The following is a 12,041-nucleotide window of genomic DNA, read 5'->3' on the forward strand; positions in this document are numbered from 1 at the left end:
TGGGGAGTTCCAGGATTTTGACCCAGTGACGATGAAGGATCGGCGATATATTTCTAAGTCAGGATGTCAGGAGGGGAACTTGGAGGTGGTGATGTTCCCATGCACCTGCTGCCCTTGTCCTTCTAGGTGGAAGAGGTCATGGGTTTGGGAGTTGCTGCAGTGCATCTTGTAGATGGTACACACTGCAGCCACGGTACGCCGGTGGTGGAGGGAGTGAATGTTTAAGGTGGTGGATAGGGTGCCAATCAAGCAGGCTGCATTGTCTTGGATGGTGTCGAGCTTCTTGAGTATTGTTGGAACGGCACTCATGCAGGCAAGTGGAGAGTATTCCATCACACTCCTGACTTGTGCCTTGTAGATGGTGGAAAGGCTTTGGGGTGTCAGGAGGTGAGACTCTCGCTGCAGAATACCCAGCCTCTGACCTGCTCTTGTTGCCATAATATTTATGTGGCTGGTCCAGTTACATTTCTGGTCAATGGTGACCCCCAGGATGTTGATGGTGGGGGATTCGGCAATGGTAAGGCCGTTGAATGTCAAGGAGCGGTGGTTAGACGCTCACTTGTTTGAGATAGTCATTGCCTGGTACTTCTGTAGTGCAAATGTTACCTGCCACTTATCAGCCCAAGCCTGAACGTCATCCAGGTCTTGTTGCATGCAGGCATGGACTGCTTCATTATCTGAGGAGTTGTGAATGGCACTGAACACTGTGCAGTCATCAGTGAACATCCCCACTTCTGACCTTATGTTGGAGGGAAGGTCATTGATGAAACAGCTGAAGATGGTTGGGCCTAAGACACTGCCCTGAGGAACTCCTGCAGCGATGTCCTGGGACTGTGATGATTGACCTCCAACCACCACAACCATCTTCCTTTGTGCTAGGTATGGCTCCAGCCAGTGGAGAGTTTTCTCCCGATTCCCATTGACTTCAGTTTTACTCAGGTTCCGTGGGCGCAATCTTGCCAGCCCTGGGGAGGCGGGACCTCCGGGAAAATGGCATAATTTGGGGGCGGATGCCTCCATGCCATCTTCCCGGGAGGCGGTTAGTCATTCCGCACCAGGTCCCGTCTCCTTGGAGGCAGGAAGGGATTAAAGCCTATTAACTGCCTGTTAACAGGTAGTTAACAGGCAGAAAATAGGATAATCCCCTTTTTGCCGTCACAAGTGCAGGCTTCCTGAAGGCTCTGAAACCTGCCAGGTCAGCGAGGCGAGTAGGGGGTCTGCGGGGTGCAAAAGTGTGCTGTGAAGATAAGTGATGGGTGCAAGAGTGGAGAGGTGAGTATCTGAGGTAAGTGCAAAGTGTTAGGTAAAGTGTACTTAACTTTCTTTCTTACTGCAGCTTCAGTCGGTGTGTATGCGGAGAATGAGAATGCGGACCTCCGCATTAGAGATTTCGGATGGCCGTTGCATTCTCCAATGCAACAACCATCTCATTTCTGCAAAAGAAAGAAGTTTGATGAGGTCTTGAATTGGGAGTGGGAGTCCCACCTCCAAAAGCTCCCCATTGACAAAATCACCCCCCTTGATGCCACACTCGGTCAAATGCTGCTTTGATGTCCAGGGCAGTCACTCTCACCTCACCTCTTGAATTCAGCTCTTTTGTCCATGTTTGGACCAAGGCTGTAATGAGGTCGGGAGCCGAGTGGTCTTGGCGGAACCCAAACTGGGCATCAGTGAACAGGTTATTGGTGAGTAAGTGCCGTTTGATAGCACTGTCGATGACACCTTCCATTACTTTGCTGATGATTGAGAGTAGACTGATGCGGCGGTAATTGGCTGGATTAGATTTGTCTTGCTTTTTCTGGACAGGTTTTCCTATAGTTCTGGAGCACAAGTCTTCAGCACGACAGCCGGGGTGCTGTCGGGGCCCATAGCCTTTACTGTATCCAGTGCGCTCAGCCGTTTCTTGATATCACGTGGAGTGAATCGAATTGGCTGAAGACTGGCTTCTGTGATGGTGGGGACCTCCGGAGTAGGCCAATATGGATCATCGACTCAGCACTTCTGGCTGAAGATGGTTGCAAACGCATCAGCCTCGTCTATTGCATTCATGTGCTGGGCTCCACCATCATTGAGGATGGGGATATTCATGGAGCCTCCTCCGCCTGTTAGTTGTTTAATGGTCCACCACCATTCATGACTAGATGTGGCAGGACTGCAGAGCTTTGATCTGATCTGTTGATTGTGGGATCGCATAGCCCTGTCTATAGCATGCTGTTTCTGCTTTTTAGCATGCATGTAGTCCTGTGTTGCAGCTTCCCCAGGTTGGCACCTCATTTTTGGGTACGCCCGGTGCTGCTCCTGGCATGCTCTTCTACACTCCTTATTGAACCAGGGTTGTTTCCCTGGCTTGATGGTAATGGTAGAGTGAGGGATATGCTGGGCCATGAAGTTACAGATTGTGGTGGAATACAATTCTGCTGCTGCTGATGGTCCATAGCGCCTCATGGATGCCCAGTTTTGAGCTGCTAGATCTGTTCTGAATCTATCCCATTTAGCACGGTGGTAGTGCCACACAACACGATGGAGGGTGTCCCCAGTGTGAAGACAGGACTTCGTCTCCACAAGGACAGTGCAGTGGTCACTGCTACCAATACTGTCATGGACAGATGCATCTGCGACAGGTAGATTGGTGAGGATGAGGTCAAGTAGGTTTTTCCCTCGTGTAGGTTCTCTCACCACCTGTCGCAGGCCCAGACTGGCATCTATGTCCTTCAGGACTCGGCCAGCTCGTCAGTAGTGGTGCTACCGAGCCACTCTTGGTGATGGACATTGAAGTCCCCCATCCAGAGTACATTCTGTGCCCTTGCTACTCTCAGTGCTTCTTCCAAGTGGTGTTTAACATGGAGGAGTACTGATTCATCAGCTGAGGGAGGGCGGTAGGTGGTAATCAGCAGGAGGTTTCCTTGCCTATGCTTGACCCGAAGCCATATTTCATGGGGTCTGGAGTCAATGTTGAGGACTCCCAGGGCCACTCCTTCCCGACGGTGTACCACTGTGCCGTCACCCCTGGTGGGTCTGTCCTGCTGGTGGGACAGGACATTGGCTGAAAGGTATGATTCTGTGACTTGACTAGTCTCTGGGACAGCTCTCCCAATTTTGGCACTAGTCCCCAGATGTTGGTGAGGAGGACTTTGCACGGACGACTGGGCTGGGTGTGCCATTGTCCTGTCCGTAGTCGGTGGCGAGGTCGATGCCGGGTAGTCCATCCGGTTTTATTTTTATTGTGTTTCGTAGTGGTTAGTTACAACTGAGTGGCTTGCTAGGCCATTTCAGAGAGCAGTTAAGAGTCAACCACATTGCTGTGGGTCTGGAGTCACATATAGGCCAGACCAGGTAAGGACGGCAGATTTCCTTCCCTAAAGGACATGTGTGCCTTTATGATAGCGTGTGTCTCTTTCGCAGGCTAAGAAAATGTAAATATTCTGGTCATTAACTATCAACAAAACACAGGTAATTAGAGCTTCAACTTGTGTTTTTTAAAAAAATTAAGTTGAGGAAAGATATCTGGAGGGGGGGGATTTTGTACCAACCGCCCCCCCACCCTCCCCCCGCCATGACAGGCAGGAGAGGATTGTGGGAGGTTGTTTAAAATCGGTAAAAATGTGAAACCCGACCCCAACTTGCCTACGTCCGGTTTAACTGCAGTGAGTTTGGGAGCGTCTGAGTAACTCGCTCTGGAGAGGCGGGTCCGTAATTATATTTAAATGAGGCTCCATTCCTCAGATTTTGGGAGCCAGTTCCATTTAACAGCTGTGGGCTGGGTTTCGCGGGGCTCTGGAAACCTAGCAACTAAAGGGAGGCTGTCTGTCAATCTGGCCGGCTACCAGACGGGAAACGGAGTAAAAGAATACTAATGAGGTCCTGCCATTAAATTGGGCAGGACTTTTACATTTCTGGGTTTCCTGGCTGTGAGCATTGCTCTCTCTCTCTGACAGTTGTCAGCAATTCGAATGTTTAAATTTTCTGATTGTCAACTGACAGTTGATATTCAGTCTGTTCTAACTGAGAATACAGGTAATAATCAGGGGTGATAATTAGAGGCCGTTTGCTTTAAAATTCAACAATTTTTTTTGAAAAAATTAACTCAGGTTACAATGAGAAAAGATGCTGTCACTGAGTTAAATACACTTTCTGGTTTATACTCAGTGGCCTTTTCCTTTCTCTCTCTCACAGTCTGTTTGAAAATATATACTGTATATTGATATAAATTTTACCTGAATAAAGATTTTGAGATTTGTCCTTTACTTTTTCTACAGATTACTTGAAAAACTTTTGTGCAGAACCTGATAGAAGCTAAAGAAATATTTCTATCAGCACAGCTGACTGGACAGGTGTTTCACTTTAAAAACCAACCTTACAATAAATGAGTACTTACTTTGCCCATCGCTGGTACAGAACCTTCAGTTGCCTTGGTCCTTGTCTCTGCAACTCACTCCCTAAATATTCTCACTTCTCTTTCCAATTTCCAAGCTTGCAGCCAACCCCCCTAATTACACCCTTCTTGACGCAACATCCATTACTTTACACTTTTTGTGAAGCACCTTTACACGTTTCTTTGCATTAAAGGCAATATATAAATTCATGTTTTTGTACTTATTTCATAATGTTTGTAATCGAAACTGACTCGTACTGTTCCTTTCATAGCCAGCATATACTGAGAAATTACTGGAAAATTCCTAATTTGGACACATTTTTAAAAAATGAAATCTTATGAAAAATAATATGTATGAATAAAGTATATGATATTGACTGGAGTGTGTTGAAAGTCAGCAACAAATGAAATGGTTGGGAAATGTCAAACTATGAGAGTGAAGCATAAGTAGTTTATCATCTCAACTTTTTGATGTCTATGAGCTTGACATTTAAACCTATGTTATTCATGTGCAGGTGCTTTTTGATAGAGAGAATGGTTTTATTTCACTTTATCAGCTTTCTTTGCTACTGGCGAATATCATGGTGGACAAGTATCTATGATCAAATGATTTGATTTGAACTGAAGTGCTACTGAGTTTTAGTTGACTTTATCTTACAAGGGTCAAGTTTATCCTGTATGAGCAATAGCAAAATGTTGTGGTTTAAATAACATGAGCAAGGGTGTATAACACCCCTCCTCCCAACAAGCACACACGTCATCTGAATAACAGTCAGCACCCTGCCATGGTCTAGTAGTTTTACTTGTTGGGGAGGAATCAGAAATGAAGAAATGAGTGCAAGTCCAATTTTGCATTTGCTTCTAATATAGGGGAGAAATTAGTTATAATTGCAAAATACTGCGAATGCTGGAAATCTGAAATAACAACAGAAAATGCTGGAAATACTCAGCAGGCCAGGCAGCATCCGTGGAGAGAGAAAGAAAGTTAATGTTTCAGGTCTGGGACCCTTCATCAGAACTGGAAAAAGCTGCAGATGTAACAGATATTAAGCAGGTGCAGAGGCAGGGGGCGGGGTTAGGAGGGGAGGAAGGAATAGAAAGAGTATCCTGTACTTTTGTAAGAGGCAGGAAAGATAAAATGTTGCAAATGGGAATGGCAAAAATCATACTGCATGAAAAATGGGGGCAGGGATTATTATCTGAAATTGTTGAACTCAATGTTGAGTCCGGCAGGCTGCAAAGTGCCCAATCGAAAGATGAGGTGCTGTTCCTCGAGCTTACGTTGAGCTTCATTGGAACAATGCAATAGCCCGAGGACAGAGAGATCAGAGTGGGAGTGAAGCGGTGAATTAAAGTGACAGGCGACCGGAAGCTCAGGGTCACCCGTACGGACTGAACGGAGGTGTTCCGCAAAGCGGTCGCCCAATCTGCGTTTGGTCTCCCCAATGTAGAGGAGACCGCATCTTGAGCAGCGAATACAGTATATTAAATTGCAAGAAGTACAAGTAAATCGCTGTTTCACCTGGAAGGGGTGTTTGGGGCCCTGGACAGTGGGAAGGGAGGAGGTAAAAGGGCATGTGTTGCATCTCCTGCGCTTGCACGGGAAGGTGCCAGGTGAAGGAGTAGGGCTGTTGGGGGTGATTGAGGAGTGGACCAGGGTGTCGCGGAGGGAGCGGTCCCTTCGGAATGCTGAAAGGGGAGGTGAGGGGAAGATGTGTTTGGTGGTGGGATCACGTTGGAGGTGGCGGAAATGGCGGAGGATGATCCGTTGAATGTGGAGGCTGGTGGGGTGAAAGGTGAGGACAAGAGGAACCCTATCGTGGTTCTGGGAGGGAGGGGCAGGGGTGAGAGCAGAAGTGCGGGAAATAAAACGGACACGGTCAAGGGCCGTGTCAACCACGGCAGAGGGGAATCCTCGGTTGAGGAAAAAGGAAGACATGTCAGAAGCACTAGTATGGAAGGTGGCATCGTCAGAACAGACGCGGCGGAGACGGAGAAACTGGGAGAATGGAATAGAGTCCTTACAGGAAGCGGGGTGGGAGGAAGTGTAGTCCAGGTAGCTGTGGGAGTCGGTGGGCTTGTAGTGGATGTTTGTTTTGCCAATGTGAAAAGCACCAGTATTGCATGTAGTCTCGTGGTTTGAGTATGTCTTTAGGAATTGCCACTCACCCTACCAAATATATTTAAATGAATAGATAACTCTAATTCTTACAAATAATAAAGAACAATAGCATCAATTAATGGATATTTAGGGTTACTCTTCTGAATTTAAAATGTTACTTGGTATGGTTATGAAACACAGGTGTTTCAAATTTTCTGCATTGCCAATAGCTCTTATGCACAAACCAAAAAATGTTGTGGTCGAGCATGACTACAAGTTTAACAGGAAATTCCAGCTGATTGTGTGTATTAGCATGAAATAAATTACAGTATAATGCATGTGCTTAAAACATATTTATTGATGTATAAAAACAGAAATTATATATGTTTTATATGATTTCATATGATTATAATTGCTAATACTGAGGGTTTCTTTTTAGCTTAATTGCAAAACTTGCCTTCTGTTCTATTTAACTATGGTTAAATACAATGCTGTGCTGACACAAGAGGTTGTGAATCAACATGTATTCACCCAAGGTTACTTCAAGGCCAGCGATACATTTGAGGAAAACAAAGAACTGCCTTGGTACAGTTATTTATAAATAATTATTATTTTTCAGAGCCTCTGGTGCAGTGCAGTGCCCATCATAAAAATGCAGCCTGTAGCTTGAAGTCAGGTTTCAGACACAGCAAAAACATGAGGTTAGGTTTTCATGATGTGCTTATGTCCCCAAGTAAAGGTGGCAGTTCCCCAGTGGATCGTAATGATAACAAATCATGTGCCGCAACAAATCACTTGCCCTACTCATTTGCTTTGTGTGCTACTGCACAGCAGTTTCCATTACCTACCTGCTCTACTGCTTCTCTACCAGTGAGAAATATTTCAAGTCAAAGTATAAAAGCAGCGTAAAAATATCTAGATATGCATAGATATTTTTCGAAGATAAATGTTCTTCTATATTTTCATTTTAAATTGAAAAGCAGAAAGGCAAATAGGGAAGGGGGAAGGTGGTACATGGGAAGACAAAGAGTGGTTGGGGTTTGGAAGGAGGTTTTTCTTTCCGCATCCTAAGTCAAGGAGCTGCACAATGGGACAAAATGTATCGTGATTCCCTGAAACAGGAATGTTGCTCGAGGTGCACTTCGGCGTTATGTGAAGCAGTTTGGAAATAACATTGATGCAAAAGTGGCAGTATAAATCAGAACATTACAAGCGTGCACTGCAACCATGAGACCCACTTCAAGATGGCGGCTTAAATCAATTTGAGTTTCACTCAGCCTCCGTTTAGTTGGGGGAAATTGGCAACTTGTGAATATTACTGAATTAGTGTTGTCACACTAGTTTTTAAAATCTGTTACGTGACTCTGGTTTTGGGAAAGTGAAAAGAAATGTAATTCTTTTGGGCAGTTTGTGATTCTCCTTTAAATTCCAGATCGACGCTGTTATAAGAAGTCGACAAACCCACCATACTGTGTTCTCTTTAGTACACAACCTAGAGTTGGGTGCCAATCAGCAAAAACGTTCAACAATCCACAACGCTATGACCTCCTGCAATAGCAACAAATTAATTTTTTCAGTTTAATGCGAAGCTAATACACTAACATACTAATATATTCAACTAATTTGCTACTTTTTAATTTTATGAAACCATATTTTAAAAATATGTTTAGAAAATATTAATTGAATAGAACGTTAATGTTGTATTGGTAGGGGGTTATCAGAAAAGTTACCAGCAGTTCACCAACGGTAACAATTTACCTGATACCCTTTGCGAGGCGCTTACACCGTATATATGAATATTGCATCAGTTTGGAGTGTATTCCAACTCCTCCTTCAGTCCCGAGAAAGAGCTACAAGATTGCAGCCGCACGTGCAAATTCTATGTGGTTTCGCACTCCAGTTAAATAAAATACAACGAACCGTCACCGGTATGATAACACGCTGTATTTTTTTTAAAAATGCATAATGACACATTGTATAAAGATTTACTCGGATATTTTTCTAATTACATAGGCTCAGAGCAGAGAGGTCGCGCTGCGCTGAGATAGACAGCAACCGACCACACAGTACCAGCAGAGGACGCTCTGCACTCCTCCACCGGCGCCACTCTGTGTGTGGCTCGGTGACGTCACGGGCTGGGTTTTACTCTGCTCGGCGTTACAAAGTATTGATGTGGCGGGGAATGTATCGCCCAGGCTGAGGGAGCACTGTGCCGAAGTAACGAAGCAAAAAAAAACACCAAACAGAAGTACGACTCCAACATTATGCATGCAGCACCCTTTGTGCTCTTGCTGCTGTTGCATCAAAGTTGTGGCGGTGCAGCCGTGGAATTCTCCTCCGGTGAGTCTCGTGCGCCTTCCAGCTGTCTCCACGTTCCAGGGAGCAGTAACTTTTTCACCCGGATCGTTCCAAGGTGTCTGTGCGCGGCGCGCGCTTCCAGCCATTTGTTGCTCATAATTCTCTCTGATACTGGAGTTCAAAACAAAAAGCTATTCATTAGGCAACTAACAATAATTCTAATTTAAAAAAAAAGCTTTCACGGCTCTGGTGGTTTGTTTAAAGTGCGGGCGAGCGACCGAGCGATTCCGGCTTGTTGAATGCAACCAGTTGGTGTTTTAATTCCTGGGTGCTTTGGCAAGGAACAGCTTGCAGTCGGTCGCTTCACTTCGAAGTTTGTTTGAAAATATATTTCTTGTAGGCAGAATGAGGGAACATGTTTCTGTTCAAACGGCGATTTATTTACATTTTTTTTGGTACTGGGTTAGTACCTCGTGTATTTTTTTTTACGGGGGGTGGTGGTGGTGGTGCTATCTCGATGTTTGTGTGGGAAACAGTGCCTAGTTTGTGAGAGGTGACGGGCCGTGGCTCGGGGCTTTGACTTTGGTTTTAGGTGGAGCGGGTTCGGTGTTAGAAACGGCCACAAAGTCGTGTCAGTTCTTTTGTTTGCCGGGCAGGTATTTGCTCCACATTGCAGGATATACAGGTTTACCAACTGTTCAACTCGTCCAGTAATCACTCCACTTTAATTAAGAAATAACATCATTTAGAGTTAAACAGCACAAAGTAACTGGTTCACTTTCGAATCCAACTGTAATTAATCCGACTGTAATTTAGCTCAACCTACGTCTTTGGTTAAAAAAGAAGCTTGCATTGAAAAGACTATTTAAACGAGGGGGAAGGTGGCGTATTTAAGGACAATAGGTAACTCCCAGTGCTGTGCAATTTAAAATGGAGTACCTTTAGTAATGAAAAAGTACAGGCAGGAACTCATTGATTTCCTGGTAATTTTACACCCAGGGAAAGTTGGCATCTTTCTATCCAACAATACAGTCCTTTCATTGTAACCCTATAGTTAGCCAGTGGGGAAAATAGCATCCATCTCCACCCCGTTCACACACAAAATGTCTAAACTTAGTTTCCTAACTGCGGCACTAACAATTAGTAATTTGGAGCAGGGTGGAGGGAATAGACGGAAGGAGTGGGAGGTAAGATGACCCGTGTTTGAAGTACACTTGAATTTTTTTTAACAATAGCCAGAGTAATGCTTGAAATCCCTCCTTGCTGCTACGGAGTGTCCACATAAATAAAAACACTTTTTGTTTTAGTTGAAACATTTTTGGAATGAACAGTTGGCTTTTAGTCGAGAGAAAACAAAAGAATGATTGATACATTTGGAGGGGGAACAGTGGGTTAATTAATGTGACGGTATGTGTAATGCAATTTATTTTTCTTTCAAAGTGCTTATTACACAGAGGCTGTCCCAACAGCAACAACTTATAACAACCATTTTCAATAAAATGACTGCAGATCAGGCTTTAAAGTATTTGAAATTCGAGGATTTTTGCCAAATAACTGACAAACATGCAACGTATTTTACAGTTATACAACGAACAATCCCATTTGTTCACTGATAGTGCTTTATATTGCCATTCAGAATACTGTCAGATCACAAACTTGACAACTCAACAATTCTTGTATGATTTCAACTGAAGATACATTCAGAACCATTGTAATGGCCACAATGTTGACAATTGCACAGAGTATAAGGGAGAGGAGGGAATGTTCAGAAAATCTATATATGCATGTAATTTTTTTAGTACAGTATCAAGAGTGGAATAATAAAAAAAATGCATGTCTTGTAGTTCATTGAAGACTTGATGTGCATTGTCTCCTAAATGTTAAACAGTACAAATCTATTATTACCTCAGACACTCAAATTGATGGCAGAGGTATGGATTTCTATCACACGTGGATAATTCAGTGACAGTTGCACATGAATTCTGTCCTCCGCCTGTTTGTACGAAAGCTATTTTGTCCATTCGTGTTCAGGATCATGGGTGAATGGTTACTCAATGCAACAAATGTGTCAAGTTTCAGTGCTTGTTTTCTTAACAATGTAGTCAAGTTGCAATGTTTGTTTTGTTAACAATGAATGAAGTATACAAATATATTTTAATTACAGAAGAGTATAGAATAAAAACAATATTCAGTAGATTGTGCATTTTTTTCCAAGTATTACCTAGACTCAGCATCTCCAGTAGGACATCAGTTCTTTTATTTTACAGTCCCTAATAGTATTTCACTATGTGAAAGCGTCTATGTAGTGTACAGTCCATAAAAGCATCTTTGTATAACGCACACTATGTTTAGAGAGACTTTAGATTCAGGATAATGTACTTTCATATTTAAGAATTGTACTCCTGCTGATTTCAAAAACTGGCCTATTTTAGTTTAGGATTTTGGAATGGGCAAATTGGGTGGTGGGTGGGTGTTGCCTTCCAGTTAAGTAGCGTTCCATGCAGTGGCTTCTTTGCTTGCTAGTCTTGGCTACTGGACATAGACGGAGTAACTGCATATCTGTGCACACATGAATGGTGGTCATGCATGTGCAGTAGTTTAGATCTTTGTGGTTTCTGTGCACACATTAAGAGTGTGTGTGAGGTGAGACAGTGGGCACAGGATGATGAGGTACATAAGAACATAAGAAATAGGAGCAGGAGTAGACCATTTGGCCCCTCGAGCCTGCTCCGCCATTCAATAAGATCATGGCTGAACTTCTACCTCAACTCCACTTTCCTGCACTACCTCCATATCCCTTGATTCCCTTAATATCCAAAAATCTCTGTCTTGAATATACTCAACGACTGAGCCCCCACAGCTCTCTGGGGTAGAGAATTCCAAAGATTCACCACCCTCGTGAGTGAAGAAAGTTCTCCTCATCTCAGTCCTAAATGGCTGACCCCTTATTCTGAGACCATGACCCCTGGTTCTAGACTCCCCAGGCAGGGAAAACATCCTCCCTGCATCTACCCTGTCAAGCCCTGTAAGAATTTTGTATGTTTCAATGAGATCACCTATCTTCTAAACTCTGCAGAATATAGGCTTAGTCTACTCAATCTCTCCTCATAGGACAATCAGTCTGGTGAACCTTTGTTGCACTCCCTCTATGGCAAGTATATCCTTCCTTGGGTAAGGAGACCAAAACTGTATATAATACTCCAGGTGTGGTCTCACCAGGACCCTGTATAATTGCAGGAAGACGTCTTTACACTTATACTCCAATCCTTC

The 12,041-nt window shown here is 43.9% G+C and overlaps 1 protein-coding gene across 8 annotated transcripts in view; it reads left to right on the forward strand.

Annotated features, from left to right (window-relative positions):
* Positions 1-8,485: 8,485 nt before the first annotated feature.
* ptprk (protein tyrosine phosphatase receptor type K) overlaps positions 8,486-12,041 on the forward strand; it is a 702,201-nt gene continuing 698,645 nt past the window's right edge. For all 8 annotated transcript variants that reach the window (XM_085997159.1, XM_085997160.1, XM_085997163.1 and 5 more), the window contains exon 1: positions 8,486-8,813. In XM_085997159.1, coding sequence (XP_085853285.1) covers positions 8,738-8,813 — 76 coding nt within the window. In that variant the 5' untranslated portion in view covers positions 8,486-8,737. The remainder of the gene's footprint in view (positions 8,814-12,041) is intronic.

Source organism: Somniosus microcephalus, chromosome 9 (assembly GCF_052327205.1).
Source record: "Somniosus microcephalus isolate GS21.2 chromosome 9, FLI_Smic_1.0, whole genome shotgun sequence".
NCBI lineage: Eukaryota > Metazoa > Chordata > Chondrichthyes > Squaliformes > Somniosidae > Somniosus > Somniosus microcephalus.